General features: G+C 49.0%; 1 protein-coding gene across 1 annotated transcript in view; it reads right to left on the bottom strand.

Annotated features, from left to right (window-relative positions):
- Nucleotides 1–22,500, bottom strand: part of si:dkey-215k6.1 (transmembrane protein 132C) — a 92,883-nt gene that overhangs the window by 65,093 nt on the left and 5,290 nt on the right. The window contains exon 2 of the mRNA XM_062543867.1: nt 17,682–17,822. Within this exon, the coding sequence (XP_062399851.1) occupies nt 17,682–17,822 (141 nt within the window). The remainder of the gene's footprint in view (nt 1–17,681; nt 17,823–22,500) is intronic.

The following is a 22,500-nucleotide window of genomic DNA, read 5'->3' as shown; positions in this document are numbered from 1 at the left end:
TCTGAGGCTCGAGCGGCTCTCTTTGTAACAGTCAGGAGCCCAAACAAACGCTCGCCAGCCGGGACGCCCGGGCCCAGCCTCTCCTCAGGTAAAATATCAAGAGACACACCTGCTTGGTAATTAGTCCCGTGCCGAAGTGGCCGGTGACGAAGAGTCGGGGACAGTGACGCGCGTCGGCGTGATTGAGAGGCCGGCGTGGGGGGGAAATTGGCCTTTGCATGTACAAGCTAATGGGAGCCCGGAGCACAGTTAATCAGCAGAGTTAATAATAGGGCCTTGGAGTGAGAGCAACTGAGACATGGACTCTGTAATCGTGACTGACTGATGCCGGTGTGTGTGTGTGTGTGTGTGTGTGTGTGTGTGTGTGTGTGTGTGTGTGAAGGTGCTCAATAGGGTTTTGTTTTTCGAAGGCAATGCAAGGCAAGGTCATATTGCTTGTACTGTATGTAGCTCAAATTCAGATGCTACACTAAGATTTACAGTCTACAGCTGAACATGGTGTGATGTTAAAGGTCTCGGGTTTCATCAACTGTCACAAACAATTCATGAGTATGTACACAATAAACAACTGCTTCAGAGTGTATCAACAGTATCAGCCAAGTGTAATAATAATGTCTATCTGTTCTCATTGACAGTCTTCTCATACAGTACATTCTCCTCTCTCGTCCGTCGATGTTTTGATGTTCTGTTGAGGAGAATTCCCTCGCAGGCAGACCACCTCCAGGTGTGCCCTCCTCACTTCTCCTAACTCCGAGCGGATAACTCTGCCAATATCACATTTCGGAACGTGCCTGCCCGCCACGCCACCCGAGGAATCAAAGATGTCCCGGTGTCGTCACGTCTGTCAACTCGGGGAGGATCCGACCGTGAGGAAGACTAATTAGAACGGAGAACTCGGGGGGACGGGGGACGGGGGACGGGGGCACTGGGATCCAGCACGGGAAAATTCTGGAAATAGAATCGAGGAGGAGAGAACAACAACGGCGTGCCGGGTCCAATCCATCTGAATTATCCCTAACCTTCAACATCTCCAGACAACAAAGGGATGCCTCTCGCCGATGAGACAGTCAGGGAGGGAGGAAAAAGTCAACTAATTAATAGGACTGTCATTTAAGATGATGAAAAAGGCTGAAAATGTAAATTAGACACAGTTCCACAGTATAGGGGGCTGTTTCACGCAACGTCGCAACCCTCGTGGTTCTGTTTCGGAGATGGAATTTAATACATGCGGGAGCACAGGAGTGTGGTGGGCACATTGGCTGTCTGTCTCGCTGTTGTGAGTGTTTCTCCCCTGTGAGTATGACAATAAACTAATGATGGCACTCATCCACAGATAAATGCAGATCACAAGATAGCTATTGCTTTCTCATAAAGCCACTGACAGGTCTCGCATTGAAGTATTAAAAAGCAATAGCTTCAATGCTTGAAGATGAGAATATGTGTTTAAACGCATAGCACTGTGCGTTAAGTACTATATTTATGTTTTTTTTTTTCCAAAACTCACTAAGTAGTATTGATGGCGGTTTCTTTTTCTTCTCTTTGTGCTACAGCACTTGGCTCGCCATCAGAAAAACTTCCCATGTAACAAAAAACTACTGCCTCGCTGCAATGGATGAATGACTGGAATTCAATGAATAATATCCCTTTTTCATTAAAAAGGAGCCGCGGTTCCCTCGCCACAGCGAGAAGTCATGGGAGACCTGGTTGAGTTTGCCGCCATGGACAAGGTTATGTTTCATTTCCATGATGAAAAGCATAATTAGAGTAGGCACACGGACATCTCTCCTCCACTAAAGTGCAAGACGACAGAGTGTGTGTGTGTGTGTGTGTGTGTGTGCGTGTGTGTGTGTGTGTGTGTTTGTGTGTGTGTGTGTGTGTGTGTGTGCGTGTGCAAGGCGGGGTAAATCTGAGGCTCTGACGTCCACCAGGAGCAAGATGTAGTACACAGAAGTCTTTGGCGCCAACAATGGAGCACCGCTGAAGCGCAAAGCCCCTCTCCCATGGGCCGCTTCTGTGGGAAGGTGTGTGCCGAGGCCAAGTTAATTATCCGCCTCCTCCCCATGCTGGAGGAGGCCCAGGGGCAGCACAGCCAGAGGAGAGAGAGAGGAGGAGAGAGAGAGGAGAGGGGAGAGGACAGGGAGGAGAGAGAGGAGAAGGAGCAGAGGGAGAAGAGAGAGGGAGGAGAGGAGAGAGAGGAGAGAGGGGAGAGGACAGGGAGGAGAAGGAGGAGAGGGAGGAGAGAGAGAGGGAGGAGAGGAGAGAGAGAGAGGAGAGAGGGGAGAGGACAGGGAGGAGAGGAGAGAGGAAAGAGGGGAGAGGACAGGGAGGAGAAGGAGGAGAGGGAGGAGAGAGAGGGAGGAGAGAGAGGAAAGAGGGGAGAGGACAGGGGGAGAAGGAGGAGAGGGAGGAGAGAGAGAGAGGAGAGAGAGGAGAGAGGGGAGAGGACAGGGAGAGAAGGAGGAGAGGGTGGAAAGAGAGGGAGGAGAGGGAGAGGGAGAGAGGAGAGGGAGCGAGTTGAGCTGATGGTGGAGGGGGGCTATGGAGGCACTGGAGAGGAGCATCATCCAGAGCCCATATAAAACTATTTAAAGCCTGCTCCAGAAAAATACACTCACTGGGCCACTCTCTGTGTCTGCTTGCCTTGAACTGGCACACACACACACACACACACACACACACACACACACACACACACACACACACACAATATATATATATATACAGGTAAGTCCGGATACCTCAGGGATCCAGGCAAGGAGATTTGAATGTTAATTCATTTGTTCTTCCTGGCGTTTCTCCTCCACAGTCTGGGAAGTCTTTAAAGGCTCAAGAGCCCAGGAGCCCAAGACCCATGATGGCTCAAGACACAAAGACCCATGAAAACTGCCCCTGAACTCCACAGGTAGATAGAATCGCATTAAGCATGTCACATATCATCTGCTTCTAACCTCTCCATGAACCTCCACGGACCATAAATGCGTGTATTTTGATGTTATGACTAAAGTAAATATTGTCATATCCCGTCGAGTGAAGTAACAAGGTTAAAGCGTAAGTTTGGCGGAAAATGAAAATAAAGCTATTTTCTGAATGAAAATACATCAACTAAGCCGTGGAGGAAGTAATTTTCGCTCATCACGCAGTACAGAGCTAGCACTGGCAGGACCTACAGCCCAAAATCGCAAACAGTGGGTCAGCATTGGGCTTTCAGCCATGCGCTTTCAAAATCGCATTTTTAAACCACTAACATTGCTCAAAACAGCGGCAAACCTCGTCAGCAGCTTGCTCTAGGTGTCTACACATAAAACAAAACACCAATCAGCCTGTAAACTTTGGAATAGTCTGTATACACGTGGAATCAATTCGAGACCGCAACACCGTCTGAATCACAGAAATGTCTCGCGAGATCTCACACGGAAGCACGGGAGCTATTCCTACGGGTAGTCAAAATCGCATTTTTAAACCACTAACATTGCTCAAAACAGCGGCAAACCTCGTCAGAAGCTTGCTCTAGGTGTCTACACATAAAACGAATCACCAACAACTTGGCTCACGAACCCGACGTTTATAAAAGAAGACTGTTATGAACACTAACCTCTTCCAGTTCCTCACGAAGGAAAGTCCACGAGCTCTCGTGTGAGATCTCGCGAGGCATTTCTGTGATTCAGACGGTGTTGCGGTCTCGAATTGATTCCACGTGTATACAGACTATTCCAAAGTTTACAGACTGATTGGTGCTTCGTTTTATGTGTAGACACCTAGAGCAAGCTGCTGACGAGGTTTGCCGCTGTTTTGAGCAATGATAGTGGTTTAAAAATGCGATTTTGAAAGCGCATGGCTGAAAGCCCAATGCTGACCCACTGTTTGCGATTTTGGGCTGTAGGTCCTGCCAGTGCTAGCTCTGTACTGCGTGATGAGCGAAAATTACTTCCTCCACGGCTTAGTTGATTTTCATTCAGAAAATAGCTTTATTTTCATTTTCCGCCAAACTTACGCTTTAAAGGTTTCCAATAAAAGCAATATCCCACTTTTTTTTTTTAAGAGATTCTCATAGAAGGTCGCTGGGCCAGCATTAGGCAGCCTGAAAAGCTGTGTTTTCAATTCCTGGCCTCCACCGTTGTACCCTTGAGCAAGGCACTTAAGCCCCTGTTGCTCTGGGGACTATAGCCCTTGAGATATACATAGCTGCCATAGGACTGAGAGCAACTGCATCCTCCACTGCTGTAATGTACAGTATAGAACCCTTTCTTTGTACTGTATAATTCAATTACATTTCTTAGAAGATTACAAAAATTCTGAAATGGAGTCTTTACTCTCCTTACTCTCCATTCACTTACAGTATCAACACATGCAACACTATCATCTCTATAAAGGCATCAGTTTTAAACCAAACCAACCAAGTTGGATCAGGGGGAAAGAAAAAATCCTCTTTGACTTTTCCAAAGGTTTCAATTAGAGCTTGTTTGGCTCCACTCTGTTGTTCCCAGGGCTGACCTCCAGCACCACAAACAGTGTGTTTATTTTGGAAAGCAAGGGAGCGTGTGTGTGCGCGTGTGTGTGTGTGTGTATGTGTGTGTGTGTGTGTGTGTGTGTGTGTGTGTGTGTGTGTGTGTGTGTGTGTGTGTGTGTGTGTGTGTTTGTCCGTTTGTGTGTCCGTGTGTGTGTATGTGTTGCGTGTGTGTGTGCGTGTGTGTGTGTGTGTGTGTGTGTGTGTGTGTGTATGGGGGGCAGTGGTACCTGTCAGAGAGTGACCCCAGGGGTCAGGCGCCTAGCGCTACAAATGGGAACACACAAAGGCCACTGTCCATTCCCAGACACGGCAGCCCCAGGAGAGGACCGGGAGTCGGTACAAACACCGGGCTCATTTACTGTATATGGGGGACAAGCCAGCGGACAGCGGCTCCAAATCCTACTCGCTACTCGCACGGTCTCGCAGAGGTGGAAAAGTCCAGCTTCAGAAAGTAAACGTCAAATCATGTATTGGTTCTGTCTGTGCACTTACTGTAACACAGGTGATCTCATCAATTAGCTGCTCTACCTAACGGACCTACCTAATTAATCAGAATCGGCTGGTTTAAGTGAGTGGTCGGCACAGAAATGTGGTAGGACTTTTTCTATCTGAAGATGGACTTTTCCTCCTCTGCTCACTGGACACAGCACTGGACCAGAGGCGGACATTCCGGGTTTACAACGTAAAAAGTCCTGCCAAGTATTTAATCCAACCATTTACTGTAGTGTACCTATACCAGCTCATCCTAGTTAGCAGCCAAGTAGATCAGATTATTAGTGATATCGCCTGTGTTAAGTGCACAGGTAGAAAGAATACATGGCAGGACTTTCACTTTTCTGGACCCGGGATGTTCGCCTCTGCACTGGACTGAGAGGACGGGCCGACCGGTCAAACGCTGTCATGTTCATTTACTGTCTGTGGTGTGGGGACAAGTCCATGGACAGCAGCTCGCAAACCCCACTTCCTTATCACTGCCATCATACAGTATAGTCATCATATCTGCTTAGCACATCAAGGAAACCGGGCCATTAAAATGCAAATCAAGCGCCAGTGATAACTCAACTTATGTTATGCACTAGAGCGTCCATCGAAAGCAATCTTCACAAAGTTAAAAAAATAAAATAAACCATGAAATCACGTTCAATCATGGCCACAGAATTTAAGAACTTTTTTGGTTAAGAGCCACTTTTTTAAAGACTTTTAGGGGTTTTTTTTGTTTTAAGTGCACAGAGCAGAGTGTTCAAGCTAAAATGGCTCATTAGTGAGACAGTGCGTGGTGCGCTCGAGAGTTCACTTCCAGTTCAGAGCTGTTTTACATCCGAGTTCACCACGGCATTTCGCATATCCACTCGACAGCTTTCACAGCTGTAGGATCAAGTTTACTGCTGAGGCGAATCAAGAACAAGGCACATGAATGTGTGTGTGTGTGTGTGTGTGTGTGTGTGTGTGAGTGTGTGAGTGTGTGTGTGTGTGTGTGTGTGTGTGTGTGTGTGTGTGTGTGTGTGTGTGTATGTGTGTGTATGTGTGTGTGTGTGTGTGTGTGAGAGTGTGTGTGTGTGTGTGTGTGTGCGTGCGTGTGCTTTGAATACAGTCAATTCCCAAGGGTTTTCACCAATGCATCTGACCTCCTACCCTATCCACTCATGCACAAACAAATTCTTCTTCCACACACACACACTCTTTCTCCCTTTCTTTCTCACACACACACACACACACACACACACACACACACACAAACACAAACAAGCAAACAAACACAGACAGAGAAACAGGCACAGACACACAAACACACAGAAAGAGATAGAGAGAGAGAGAGCGAGAGAGAGAGAGAGAGAGAGAGAGAGAGAGAGAGCAACACACACACACACACACACACACACACACACACACACACACACAAACAAACAACCAGACACACAAACACAATTCAAACACTCACTTTCATATGATAATCCGTGCGGCATTGAGAAGAGCGAGAGCTCAGTGTTGGTAAATGTGAGCGAGCTTTGAACAGCTTGGGCCCGACTGGCTTTGCTGGTCCCCATATGGCCCATGGCCAGAGGACCAGAGCACTGGGCGGCCACACTCACTCACTCTCCGCTCCGACCACAGCCTTTTGGAAGCGGCCTTACGGGCCACGGGCAGCCACACAACCACCCCCCCTCAGGCCCATGGATGTGTGTGTGTGTGTGTGTGTGTGTGTGTGTGTGTGTGTGTGTGTGTGTGTGTGTGTGTGTGTGTGTGCTTTGCCATGGATGGCGGTGGGGTGGAGAGAGGAGGACCAGAAGGGGGGACATGAGAAACACTGACACGCAGGGTTAATTGGAATCGCTTGAGCAATGAAGACAAAGATGTTGGGGGAAGAGAATGTGATATTCTATCAGCGCTGAGAAGACCAAAAGTGGAACGATGGAGCAGTCAAGAAAAACACAACATGTTCTTGTTCTGGAGTCGGGAGAGCTGAGCCAAAAACGAAACACCAAAACACGCACAGCAAATGCTCGTCAATTTGGTCAAAACACACACAAACATGCACACACAAACACACAGACACACAGACACACAGACACACACACACACACACACACACACACACACACACACACACACACACACACACACAGACACATACACACACACACACACACTCACACAGACACATACACACACACACACCAAACAGCTTGGGCAAACGTAGTCCAGTTCCATCCAGCTCTCTCCCTGCTACAGGGCACGCGGTGGAGGTGTCTGGACGTGTCTGCAGCAATCTGTTCACGGCCGGACTCTCAAAGCGAAGGGCTTATGTTGCTCTGAGTCCCTCCCTCACACACACACACACACACACACACACACACACACACACACACACACACACACACACACAGCTTTATCAGCGTGTGCTGTGGCTAAAAGACAAGCACAGTTTTTTTTTTTTTCCTTGAGGTGGTTCTAATCGTCTGGTAATGAACAAACAGAAAACACAGCATGTCAGGATGTCCTAGATAAGAGCTCAGTAGCAGGGAACCCCAGACATAAACACACACTGATCCATACATCCAAACTCCTCCAGAACACTACTCAAGTTTTAAAAGCAACACTAAAGCACTTTCCCTCTGTCGCATGCACGCTATTTGTTTATCCAGCAAATGACGATGTCCACAGACAAGGTAGAGTATGTTGCCTGATTTTATGAAAGTACTGTATAATGTATTGTATATATATCGAAAAAAGTCGATATTTATGTCTCATTCCATCCAGCTACAGATCCGCTACCCAATCTGGTAAAAGTGAATGCATAATGTACGAGTTACGACTCGAGTTGATGAACCACTGAAAGGATTTTGGAAACATTATTTCAAGATACAAAAAAACCTCTTTAGTGTTGCTTTTACGGTACTGTAGAGATTTGTGCGGTGTGCCCAAACACACAGACACAAGAGCTGTGAATGCTTAGACTGGTTAGGTCTTCATCAGCGGCAAACAAACTGAGAAAAAAAATACAACAACAAAACAAAACTCAGGGAGGCAGAGGCAGAGTTAGCTCTGCATCAGCACTCTGGCCTGCTGGGAGGCATAGAGAAGGCTGCTCTCATGAGGAAGAAATCACAGGGGGAGGGAGTGTGTGTGTGTGTGTGTGTGTGTGTGTGGGGGGGGGGGGGGGGGGGGGGGTCAGTGCACTCAAAGGTGGAAGGGGATGGGGGGTGCTGTGCACCTGTGTTTACAATGCTCACAGTCCCTTGCACCCCATGCCTGAAACACAAACACACATCTGCGTGCATACACAAACACACACACACACACACACACACACACACACACAGACCACACACCCACACACCCACGTGCCAACACACAACACACAACACACAACACACAACACACAACACACAACACACACACACACACACACACACACACACACACACACACACACACACACACACACACACACACACACACACACACACACACACACACACGCACACACACACACCAGGGCACAGACCCCTGGGCTCAGTGTGCTCAGTGAAGACAGGCTCCCTCATCTGCGCCCCTAACACCTATGGGGAGTTTTTGTCACATTTTGCCATCGCAGTCTCCTGAGATCATGCACCTCACAGTCCCCCCCACACACAACACTGCACAACAGCACACAGCAGCACAGAGACGCCCAGGGCACTCATCTCCCTCCATTTACCTCAATTACTCCATGCTAACACGGAGGTGGTGTGACCGTGTGATGGTGTGTGTGTGTGTATGTGTGTGTGTGTGTGTGTGTGTGTGTGATTCTGTGCGCATGCAAATATAAAAACAGTCAATGCTGTCTTATAACATATGCAAGCATGAGTCTCTTTGGCATATATGTACAGTACATGTACATGTTTTCATAGTTGTTGTAGAACAGCTGTGTGTATACATCAACATCTGTGTGTATAGGTGTGTAAGTATGTGTGTGTGAGTGTGTGTGTGTGTGTGTGTGTGTGTGTACGTATGCATCTGGAAGAGAGAGCTGGAATTGTCTCTTTCTATATATCTGTGTGTGTGTGTGTGTGTGTGTGTGTGTGTGTGTGTGTGTGCATGTGTGTGTGCGTGTGTGCATGTGAGTGTTTAGCACTGAGTTGTGTGTACAGTAGGTGTGTGTGCTCTGCTCTACTCTACACTGCACCACTAGTGTCTTGACACGTTAGTTGAGTTTGGAGTGTGTGTCTGACAGTAAGTGCACGCTCGAGTGACCACCACTCCCCCGGTTCAGTACGGGCCAAACTAAATCCATCCTCTCCGCGTGTGAAGGAACAGAAAAAGCGGAATGTAAAGACGCTAAGCTTTGCACAAAGAACTGACACAAAAACCGTAAGCCAGTGATCTCAAAAACTATTGATCGCACTCATCCCCCTCGATAAGGCCGTCCACTGTAGCAAAAGCTTAACTCCAGACGTCAACCAGCAGAGACAGAGAGAGAGAGAGAGATAGAGAGAGAGAGATAGATAGAGAGATGGAGAGACAGAGAGACAGAGGGGGAGAGAGAGAGATAGACAGAGAGACTGAGGGATAGAGAGACAGAGGGAAAGAGAGAGAGAGGCAGAGAGAGAGATTCCCTGCTCAATACACACAACCGACTGCACCACTCAATCAGCAGGGTGCTAGGTCGAGAGGGTGACTTTTCGGACAGCCACAACGGGACATAAACACCGAACACGTTGCATTATCGATCTTTCTGCCCGTCTGAACGCGGTGCTGTCAGAGGAGGGGTCGAGGTGGGAGAGGCATGTTTAAAAAAAAGAGTCAATCTAATAGTCAATCTATGGAAAGGCTTGTGCCCAAATTTGTCCAGAGTCAATGGACCTATTCTGTGTGAGTGTTCATAAACTCTCTCTGTCACACAGGCTGGAACCATTTATGACCAAACATTGGATTTTTTCCTCTGAAAAAAGAAAACACAAACAAACACACACACACACACACACACACACACACACACACACACACACACACACACACAGAGAGATACACATATGCCACATGCCACATGCCACACACACACACACACACACACACACACACACACACACACACACACACACACACACACACACACACACACACACACACACACACACACACACACACACACACACACACACACACACGTAGATGTGGAGTGTGTGGCACTTCCAGAAGCGAAGAAAACAGGAAATGAAATCTCTGATGTGTATTGATATTGGCCATTCTGTACGCGCGTGCAAGCTTAATGTAGTGTAAAAATGATTCGGAAGAGGAAGATAGAAACACAGCCACAGACGCGGTACCGGCGGCGGCGAGCCTCGACGTCATGCTGGGCACCGCTGCCGATATGTGTCGAGTACGTCCGCAGCCGCTGCCGCGAATGTATTTCTCAGGTAATGCACCTGAGGCGCTTGAGTCGTTTCTCACCCAAAAAACTCCTCTTTTCCTTCCACCACCTCGCCGCATAAAGGCACGTTAAAAATAATCACACTTCCGCGGTCCGTATACACGCATTCGTCTTGCAGCGAGATCGCTGGGTTTTTTTGTCCTTTGTGGACCACCGTAGCGGTTTCTTGCATGCGTGGCCTCCTCATCAAGAGCAGCGGCGGCGGCAGCTGAGGACCCGAAGCCTCTCCCTCGTCCGGGCCCCGTTCCTTTATCATGTTAAGTGTGTCCGTGTTTGGATAAATAGGCCCGGCGTGACACCCATTACTCTCGCGCGACGTCTCGCCCACTACCCACAATCCACCATCCATCCCCCCGCTGCCGCGGCGATAAAGGGCGGCGGGGGGGAGGGCCTGTCGTCGGGGAGGTGTTTTATCGAGCCCGTTCCATTAACCCCGCTCCGGCACACATCCCTCATCTCCACCGCACGCGTGCAGAAGCCGGGGCGTGCGCACTGCACACCAGCACGGCACCAGTTCGCTCGCGCGCCTCTGGAGGGGGCCCCCACACGCACGCTAGCTACGTTCGCTTCCTGTCTACCGCCGTCCCGCCTCAGCTCGCCTGACAAAAAAATTAAAAATAAAAAATGGCCGCGGCGTTCGAGCACGGAGAGGGATGCGGGCAGCGAAGGGAGAGTCAGCATCTCTGGGGCAGCTCGGAGAAAGGGCAACCTGTACATTTGATCAGAGCTGAGCTGCATCTCTCTGCCGAGACTCTCTCTGCCCTCTCCTCCCTCCCTCCTCTCTGCCCTGGGCTGGCTGGACATTACCCATGTGAGTGTCTCCAAACACTACCCACGTGAGCGTCTTTACCCATGTGAGCGTCTCCAAACATTACCCACGTGAGTGTCTCCAAACACTACCCACGTGAGCGTCTTTACCCATGTGAGCGTCTCCAAACATTACCCACGTGAGTGTCTCCAAATGTGATGCCTTATGGCTTGTATATTACAGCATTTAATCATTTTCTTTTGTTGTATGTGTGTTGTTTGCATGCTTATTATTGTTTGTTTATTCTCCTTGTACTACTATCGACGATTAAATTGTTTAATTGTTCAATTTTAACTATTGTATTACGGTTATTTGTATGTCACTTTGGACAAAAGGGTCTGCTAAATACCATAACCATAACAACCATAATAATTATTTTGCGAAAACCTCTGAAAACCTTTTCTGAAAAATCCTTCCAGGGTAGGCAATCAGTGAGCGTAAACTCCCTCTAGTCAAAGTCGGCACAGTAATGGTAGGCCTGCTTTAAAAGATATATGTTGAATTTAATTGATGTCAGATTCACAGCTGAGTGTCTCTGCGGCTGAGGGAGAGAGAGCACATTACCTCTAATAGGCCTGATATGGCTACCTGCTTGGCTGTTTTTAAGTGGCTAGAATGCATTGAGCAAGAAAACAAATGCGCACAATTACAGAATGAGTATACACACAACACACAACACACAACACACAACACACAACACACAACACACAACACACACACACACACACACACACACACACACACACACACACACACACACACACACACACACACACACACACACACAGGGAAGCTGCCATCTGAATAATGATATAATTGCATATAGAGCGCGCTGAAGACAGGGCTAATTCTATCGTTCGCTCATGAATAGCACGACAACAATGCCAGCGAGACATAAAAAGCAGTGAATTTGAGAGAATGGCCAAAAGACTGGCAGACAATGAGAGGGGGGCGAGCCGAGAGGCGCTCTATGGAAACTAAATGAGAAACATCACAGGCGTTTGTGTCTTTGCAAGGGGGATAATTTAAACCGAAAAAAAGGCCCATATCTCATCACTTGGTTGGTGCTGTGTGCGCTAACAGCACCACCGAGAACAAGTACATCTCCCCACCCCCCCTGTCCCACAATCCTATTGCATGAGTCATTGTTAATTGTGTATCCACATATTTCAATTGTTAGCGGGCCGCGCGGAAGGCTAAGGGAATCCATTTAGGCTTGTTTGCGTTGTGGCGGGAAATCGATAGGCACGACTGTTAGTCCTTTCCTGGGGCCGCCTGCCTCGGTGTCATTGCGGCTGGGGACGTTCGTGGCCATTACTCAAAAAGATCAGTCCTCTCTCTCTCTCTCTCTCTGCTGCTGCGGCGCAGACTGGAGCCTGCATCACATGGCTACTTTTCATGATTCACAAAAGTCTATGCTGTATGTACACAAGAATGTGTTGAGACGTTACCGTAATGTCCCTACTATTAGCCGCAGCTTATAGGCCAAATTTCTTCAGCTATGAGGTTACTGTAATACACGGCATCGGTTAATATGGTATTAATATGGTTTTGGGTATTTTGACTGGCTTAAAACAATCTCCTGTGGCTTATACACAATGCGGCTAATACACAGGAAATTACTGTACATATAGAGACATACGTCAGTGCTGTTATCGACAAGGCCGTGCATTGTTTACGGAGCAACGACTCTGCTGTCTGTGAGTTTTGTTGATCTTGATGGCAGTTCTTTTGAAATCTTCCACCATTGTTGGAGGATTATTAAGACCTTGTTGCTGCTGCTGCTGCTGCAGTCTGCTGCTATCTCTGCTTTGATTCACCGACAGTGAATCAGATCACCCAGTGGGATTCCTTCAGTGTAGATGAACACAATTAACATTGTGCTGTAGAAAGGATGTAGAACGATTTAGAAAGAACAATCTGTCTGTTTCTGCTATTCCCACCACAATGATAATCTATGTAGATGTATTGATCATTGAGATCTGTTATGAAAAGCTACTGCGTAGATACAAACTCAAACTATGAATGTATCATGTCTACAGTATTGTGTCTCCCCTGTATCTTTGATTACAGTAAACAGGATTTAAATGTCCTCGTTCTAAACATCCTCAGCATTCCCATAAAGCCTTCTTTTAGTTCAATAAGTGTAGACATTCTACAAGTCTCGCCACTTCTGTTCAGTGTATATCGGGTCCAGATCTAAAACCTACTGTACTTCTACAGTAAGACCTAGTCCTTACTTAGATTTGTCATATGTTGTGTTATGATTCTCTATGATTAGGCCCTCAGTGCAGAGTCTCTGGTGCGAGTGGCAGATCTTCCTCGGCTGATGTAGCTGGGCAGAGCTAGTTCTGGCCTGTCACGATAATGATGTTGCCTGGTCCCCATGCACAGTGTTTGTGTAATTCCTCTATCTGTGTGTCTGTCCACCAGGTCCCCTCTGCCACGTGTCGCACCGAGCGAACCCTTCTCTGTTCTTCCTCTCCACCGACGACTCCTCCTCTCTGACACCAGTAGACAGTCACTCTCTTAGCCACACTGCCATGACTATCCACTGCATCTCATCACCCTCGCTCTGACCACAACAGGTTGGCCGGTGACTGCCCTAATATATGCACACAATCCACTCCAGCGCGGTTCTGTGGGCCTGTCTCATCTGCCTCACCACTGAGGCCATTCTGAAGCCAGACAAAGGAACCTTTTCCACGCTTCTGCCGTTCTGCAGCGACAATCTGGTGCAACCAGGCCAGGACAGATAACGTACAAGAGGAAGAGGGACGCCGGTGCAACTCAGATGAGGACTCTGATGAAGGTGTTTGTACATCAAAATGTTAGTCAGTGATGTTTTGCACCATCTAAATAAATACTAAAGAAGACATCTGAGTTGCACTGACGCCATTCTGAAGCCACCCTGTAGAGACGCACACTCCCGGGTTCCGAGTCCCTCCACTGCTGCTGTGGGCTACAGTACATCCTGCCTCTGGTTGGCTAGCCTCCACCCCTCTACTACCACCTCGCGCTGCTTTACTGAGCACCATAAACAGGTGCTGGTGCTAAATAAGACTACATTTACTCAGTCATATTCATAATTTACATACACATTTGGCAGACTTTGTATGCAGTCATATTGTAACAACTTTCCAATTGATGTGTTAAGTGTTGTTGTGGTTTTATGCGCTGTTTACAAATTTTATGTACCTAATCTATTGCAGTCGTTTATACCTGTCTGCACTTGCTATTGTATTATGAAACTGGTCTATTTTACCCCTTTGCTGCTTTCCTATTCCTCCTTCTCTCCCTCACTCCCTCCCTCTCTTTCTCTCCCTCCCTCCCTCTCTTCATCCCTCTCTTTCTCTTTGCTGTTTCTCTCTTCCTCTCTATCTCTCTCTTCCTCCCTCTATCTGCTGTTTCTCTCTTCCTCCCTCTCTCCCTTCCTCCCTCTCTCTCTCCCTTTTCTTCCCTCTATCTCTGCTGCTTCTCCCTTCCTCTCTCTCTCTCTCTCTCTCTCTCTCTCTCTCTCTCTCTCTCTCTCTCTCTCTCTCTCTCTCTCTCTCTCTCTCTCTCTCTCTCTCTCTATATATATATATATATATATATATATATATACACATATATATATATATATATATATATATATATCTCTTTCTCCCCTCCCCGTGGTCCCCTCATCAGGCCCCAGCTCTCCTGCGCTGCTCTCCTGCAGGTGGGTCCTCCTTTTGTGGGTCAGGTTCCACACAAGTCCTGCTCCTGTCAAAAGGGACTTTTATTCTCCTCGCCGCTGTCATACGAGGAAGCCCTCGGGGATTTCAGCCTTCACATTGTCTTAGGACAATACTAATGGAATCGTATAAATGAATACAGTCGAACGGAATTGGCTGTGCAGCTGAATTTCATCTTTTGTAACTGATCCGTCTCCAAATTGTGATTCACAAAGCCAGAGAGAATAAGTTCACGGCAGACTCAAGATTTCTGACTGCCTCTTCAGCCAATAGATGGCAATGGTGCACGCGCCCGTCTAACAGATTACCAAAATAAACAAATAAAGCTTCTATTTTTCTCCAGCTCCCAGTTATTATGCCTGACAGCCCCACGGCCCTCTGCAACAACCAAATTTGGTGGGGGGGAAAGCATTTAAGTACGAGGAACCAATTTCCCCGCACCACATAAAAACCAAGTACGAGAAAGGAGCAATTACCAGGCAATATGACAGATTTAGTGTGACACCAGGGTCATAAATTTCCAGCGCAGCTTGTCATTGGGGGATTTCTATAGACTTCAGCCATCAGGACGGGCGCCCATAAATCCAAGGCACCCTTCAACCCCAGCCCGTCTATTAGAAGTCCCCAGGGGGCCCAGCATTTCACCTACCCCACATCACCGCCCTCACACACACGCACACGCACGCACACACACACACACACACACACACACACACACACACACACACACACACACACACACACACACACACACACACACACACACACACACACACACACACACACACACACACACACAGCAGACGCGCACACACACACACACACACACACACACACACACACACACACACACACTCACTCAGACGCACACACAAGCACACACACACACACACACACACACACACACACACTGTTCAGCCCCTCCCACCCGGAGCAGGGCTTGGAGTCCCCAGAGACCAGAGCCCCTCGCCAGCCTCGGGGGCAACAGCGCTCTGGTACTCTCACAACAAGCAGGAGAGAGGGAGAGAGAGAAGAGAGGGATGGAGAGAAAGAGAGAGGGAGAGAGAAGGGAGCAGGAAAGAGAAGAGAGATGGAGAGAAAGAGGGAGAGAGAGGTGAGATGGAGAGAAAGAGAGAAGGAGAGACGAAAAACGGAGAGAAAGAGAGAGGGAAGAGAGAGAGAGGGAGAGGGGGAAGTAGTGCCACTGCTGAGGCGAAGCCAATTTGTGCGGAATGAGGCCAGTAGGAGCGCACAAACACACACACACACACACACCCACACAGAGTTACACCCACATACAGTACACACAAATACACACACACACACACACACATACACACATAAACACATACATTGCGCTGGAGGGGCAATCCACACATCGCAAGGATGGTCCCAGACAGTTCTTGCCCCCACCCCTCACACACACCCGCCCCAGGTCCAGAGGCGTGTGGCAGTGGCCTTTGCTCAATCCTGAGCCTGAGCGTGCTGATCAAGCACCCCGGCCATGTCGAGCGCAAACCCCCCTCTCTTGCATTCAGCAGATGCTGTCGCCGAGAAACCGCTTCCAGCCCAGAGGGCAAAACACTTCATTAGCAGCTTTAAGCTCAGTGGGCACTGCCCGTCTACCAGTCAACCCTGGCACTGCGGGCACCGCGCCACGGCTCAGGTGAACCAGGGAGCGCAGAGCGAGTCACAACATTTGCATTCGCATTCTTTATTTATGCATTTAGCTGCCGCTTTCCCCCCCCCCCCCCCCCCAAGTCAACTACCAGAGGCCGATGACAGGGGACAGCCCTCTCGATGCCACTCGGGGCTAAGAGCTTCGCTCAGGGGGCACGACGCTGGCAGTCGGGGGGGACTGAACCCACAATGTTTCCTTCGCCACTACACCACCCACCGGCCACAGATGTCAGAAAATTTGAACCGGAGCGGCGCGATGACAAATTTCAAAAGCTGGCCTTTCTCTCTAAGGCCACATGGAGACATATCGATAAGTTACGGCGCTATCAAAATAAAACTAAACCGAGGCGATTAAACGAACGAGGTAGATTATTGCCCAGCTGCAAAAATGCCAAACAGCGATCCTGCGTGACCTCCCAACAAATGCTGCTCCAGCAGCGGAGTGACGCGGGGCTGTTTGGACGTGTTTAATTAGTCTGAGTTGATGTCTATGATGATGAACATCTGCTTACTTGGGGAAAGGCCCAGTGGGGGGCCACTCCATGCCTTTTTACTCCCCCCCCCCCTCTCAAGCTTCCGCTCCCCACATGGAAATGAAATATGGCGCTGGGCTTCTTAGCGAAATAACTTGCTCTCAGACTCAACTCAATTAGCAAGCTGTTCGCGCCGAAGTTGTTAAGAGTGTGTTAAAAAGAGTTCTACGACGCTGTTACAGCCGACCGAAATGAAATGATCATAATAATAAAAAAAGACCAATCAAAATCGGCGCGGCATGATGTGACAGAATCGTTGCTAAGGGGGGGAGGAAAAACATTTTCACAATGCTTCTTCAGCGTGCGGCGCCAAAGTCGAACTCGACTCACGCTAAGCTTGCTAAACTTCTTGCTGGACTCAGCACGAAAGCAGACAGCTTCCCGAAGACCCGACCGGAGACAATGAGTCAGATGAGCGAGAGAGAGAGAGAGAGAGAGAGAGAGAGAGAGAGAGAGAGAGAGGCTGAGAGGCGCCATCGCTCTCTCGCGCCGGGGCACTCATGAGTCACCATCGTCCACTCACCTCTGTCCCAGCGAGCTGGCCTTGCGCTGGCAGAACATGGACACGGACGAGCTTCCTGGCACCACTTCCTGTTTGATCTCCCAGGAGGCCAGGTTGCTAGGCTTCAGCACGACGAAAGTGATTCCTTCCCCATACAGGGCCCTGTGGAAGGGACAGGGTGAAGTGGGGAGAAGAAAATATGGTGTTATTAGATGGATGTGCACACTGTCAGCAGCACATGTTTAAACAACTGTCAAATAATGTGGAGAATGAGTTTAGATCAATTAAGACAATTAATGAGCGCCATGTTATCTGGCCATGACGAGGTAATCAGCACCAGTCGGTGGAGAGTTATTAGTTTCATTATGGGAGGTTCAGAGAAAGGAAATGAGACAATGAATAGGAAAATGTGCCCCCCCTGCATGTACAGTGTATGTGTGTGTGTGTGTGTGTGTGTGTGTGTGTGTGTGTGTGTGTTTCTGCAAACCCTTATGAATAACACCCTGTCAAAGGACTTTTTTATGTGTTATCATGATCTTTATTATTATTATAATTATTATTATTATTACTCTTTGCCCACCTATGCTTTTATCTGCTACTGTTTGGCTAGTGTTTATGTAAAGCACATTGAATGACCTCTGTGTATGAAATGCAAATGAAATGTGCTATATACTGTAAATAAACTGGACTTGACTTGGCTTAAGATGTGACCGTGTGTATGTGTGTGTGTGTGTGTGTGTGTGTGTGTGTGTGCGTGCGTGCGTGCGTGCGTGCGTGCGTGCATGTGTGCGCGCGCGTGTGTGTGTGTGTGTTTCTGCAAACCCTTATGAATAACATGTCAAAGGACTAAGATGTGACCAGCAGCAACAGGTCCCATGGAGAGGCATCAGTGTGCTGCTGGGTCCTGAGAGCCTCAGTTTATTTGGGGAGTTGCTTGTGTTGTGTGTCTTCCTCGCAGTGCATTTGTGTGCAACACAGCATGTGTGCTGTGACTCACATCTGTTTGTTTGTTTGCTTGCTTGGATCCACATGCGTGAGTGAGTGTGCAGAAGTGTGTGTGTGTTTGTGTGTTTGTATGAGTGTGTGTGTGTGTGTGTGTGTGTGTGTGTGTGTGTGTGTGTGTGTGTGCGTGGGTGTGTGTGTGCATGGGTGTGTGTGTGTGTGTGTCTGTGTGTGCACTTGCATGTCATGCCTGAACATCTGTTTGTTTTTTGTGAGTCCTTTGAGTATGCAAACTGCTCCTGTTTACATATGAGCCTATACCTGTGTGTGTGTGTATGTCCTTGTGTGCATGTGTGTCTGTGTGTGTGCATGTGTGTGTGTATGAATGAGTGTGCATGTGCGTGTATGTGTGCATCTCTGTGTGTGTGTGTGTGTGTGTGTGTATTGATGGGCCCAGTCCAGCACCTTCCTCCCCTCCTCCTCCTCCTCCTCCTCCTCCTCCTCCTCCTCCTCTCCCTCCCAGGCTTCCTCTCATGCTGCCACAGCTGACTCTGCCATTCATCACCCTGACAACACACTCAGGGAGTTTATTAAACCAGCCAGTTATTAGAAGGTGCCAATGACCTTGGCAATAGACCTGATACGAGGAGAAACTTCCTCAGCCCTGTTTTCCTCTTCTCTCTTTCTTTCCTCTTTCTGTCGCTTTTTTTTCTTCTTTCTCCTGTCTCTCTCGCTCTCCCTCGCTCCTCTCTGAGCTGCTCGTCACGCCTCGTCTTGCCAGAGAGAGCAAGCAGGGGAATGTCCTGATGTTCTCTCTTTTTTAGAAAAATGAAATAGCGAGGGGGTGGAGGTATGTGTGTGTGTGTGTGTGTGCGTGTGTGTGTGTGTGCATGTGTGTGTAGTGAGGCTTAGGACACGTAAGGGTATCGCACGGAATGTCTGAAGTCTAAAAGGTATAGCAATTATCTTCCTCTTCTTTCCCTCCTCTCTCTGCCATCAAACACGCTTCTCTAACTAAACGCAGGCCGTCTCCCTCCACAGCTGAAGAAGGAGGGAGAAAAAAAGACAGCGTCTCTCCGACTTAATACCGCTGCTTCATAATTTAAGGCATTGTTACATAAAATCAATTCCCTGCCCCGTTCTGGGGATGGTGTTTGCAGCTTTTTGCAAGCATTACTTTTTATGTTCTCTTAAAACAATTCATTCCTCAGCGAGGTTGCAGAAAGGATGAAAACTTCGGCGGGAGATACAAGGACGGGGGCGGAGGGGGTTCGAGGGAAAGAAAATCTATAAACCCCAAATGATGTACAGGACCCTCTAACGAGGGATAAAATCTAATGAAGTGTATTAGGGCCTCCTCAGGACTCAGAACCTGACTGGAGGGGTTTAGAGGTGGCTCCTCCAGACGACGCAGGTAAGCAAAGGCGTGCAAAAAACACCACTCTGTACGTCAGAGATGCGGCTACTGTACCTGAGGATGACCTATATCTCACCTCTCTGTGCATCCTCTGCATAATTAAATGAAATATAGGGGAGAGAGTGTGGCGCGGTGTAATTGCGGCAACGATAAATCAAGTGCAAGGTGTGAACGAGTTGGCAAAGAGAGAGTGTGTGTGTGTGAGTGTGTGTGTGTGTTTGTGTGTGTGTGTGTGTGCTTCTCTCATTAGAGGAAAGTCACTACATCCAGGTCCCAATTATCTTCAAATGCGCACACATCTATTTAAGAACAACAGACACACAGGTGATGTAAATAGGCTCCAGGAGGCGGAGTGCGCTCTAACCTTTAGTGCTCAACACTGGGGAAGAGGAGGACATGTTCATTAGTGGGGAGTGTGCAGCGTGTTTGTGACTGCGTGTGTGTGTGTGTGTGTGTGTGTTTGTGTGTGTGTGTGTGTGTGTGCACATGTGTGTGTGTATCTGTGTGCATTAGTGGATTTGTGTGTGTATGTGTGTGTGTGTGTGTGTAAGTATGTGTATACATTGGTGTATTTGAGAGCAAGTCTGTATGTGTGTGTGTATCTGTGCACATTTGTGTATTTGAGTGTGCCAGTGCGTGTGTGTGTGTGTGTATTTGTGTGTACTTCAGTCTCTGAAGTGTGTGCCTGCTAAAAAAAAAAATCCCTCTGTGAGAAGCCAAGTGTGTGTGGCGTGACACTGAGGCTGTGCCCCTCCACAGCTGTGGGTGCAGCTGGGCTTTGGGCCGCCATCCGTCCCCTGTGTGAGCAACCGCACCCCCCCCCCCCACACACACACACACACACACACACATTACTCAGTCACACTCGGTCAAAGCCACAGAGCCACGGGACACCGCAGGACACTGCCGGACACCACAGGACGCTGCAGGACGCCGCAGGACACCGCAGTGAGTGTGTCTTATCCCGTCCTGCGAGCACTCCTGGGCTCCAAAGGCCCCTAATGCAAGTATAAATACACCAGGCAGGAAGTGTGAGGGGGGGGGGAGAGGATGGAGGGATGAGATGAGGGAGAGAAAGAAGGGAGAGAAGGAGAGGATGATAGGAAAACAGGAGGAGGAGAGGAGAACTGTGAGGGAGATGAAGGTGAGGAAGAACAGGTCAAATGAAAGGGCAGAGAGGAAGAGGAGTGAAAAGAGTGTGTGAAGAAATCTCAAGGAACGGTGGAGAGGTAGAGGAGAGGGAGAGGGAGAGGGGGGGAAAGGGGAGGAGAGAGAGAAAGCAAAAGGTCAGGAGGAGTGGAGGAGAGGAGGAGAGGAGCGGAGTGGAGGTGCGGGAGGTGGGGGGGGGGGTGATGGAGGCGTGAATCAAGCCCCTCGGAGGAGCAGGAGGTGTCTGAGGTCTCACCGGGCTGAGCCGAGACCTTCGGAGATCAGGCAGCCAGATCGGGCAGCCACTCCATCAAGCGTCCGGCCGCAAGGACGACGTTGTCGCCGCCGTGACTTACAGCATGCTGCGAGGGGGAGGAGGTGGCGGCGGTGGGGGGGGGGAGGAGAGCGTCGCCTGAGGCCACGGTGGGCCGTAAATCGGCCCGCACCAGACGGGGCACAGCTCACCGCGCACCGTGCGCCCAGGTACGGTGCCAAGCGCTCTTACCTTGAGGCGATCTGGCCAGCGCCCGTTTAATGAAAGTGGCGCCGATTTATGCGCGAGTGAGGATCCAGGGGAGGTCCTCTTCATCATACTTCTACGAGCATGGCACCCCCCCCCACCCCCCCCCCACACACACACACACACACACCCCTCCCTCATCCTCACACACCCCCATCCAACCCCACCTACCAGATGTCTCGTCCATCACTGTCTATCTCCCCACTAACATGGCAGCCCTCATGGAAGAATGATGGAGGACAAAAAGAAGGCATCTTGAGCAAGAGGGTGTAGTAATGGCGCCGCCCATATGGTTTGATTCCCGCCCGTCGAGCCGCCGCTACACTGACGATGAGAAACTGCCTTTTGATGGACTGGGAGGTTGAAGGGGGGGGGGGGCGGGGAGAGAGACCCTGCCGAGCGCACGCGCACACACACACACACACACGCACGCAGCTGCGTGGTGCTGAAGAAGAAGAGGCTTCCATGAGAGACAGCGGGGGGGGGGAAGACGATTTCTGATGCGTCAACAAACATCGGCGCCGACGCTACCACTCGGCCTTAATGAGCCTGTCTGCGCTCACCCCGAGATTTTACAGAAGTCAGCAAACACTCCCTTCATAATCCTGTTGTTGTCTTAATATGGCGGGAGAAAAAGACAGAGAGAACGAGAGAGAGAGTCAAACGAAAGACAGACAGAGAGAGAGAAAGAGAGAAATAAAGAAGAAAATCTGATATCTGTGACTTAAATAGAACGTGCATCTACGAGACGAGTCTTTAAAAAGGCCGCCCGGAGACTCTAATGGCTCGACAAAGCGTTTCGATTTGTCTGC

The sequence above is a fragment of the Sardina pilchardus genome, chromosome 8 (assembly GCF_963854185.1).
Source record: "Sardina pilchardus chromosome 8, fSarPil1.1, whole genome shotgun sequence".
Classification (NCBI taxonomy): Eukaryota; Metazoa; Chordata; class Actinopteri; order Clupeiformes; family Clupeidae; genus Sardina; species Sardina pilchardus.
This window is presented reverse-complemented; position numbering and strand designations above follow the sequence as displayed.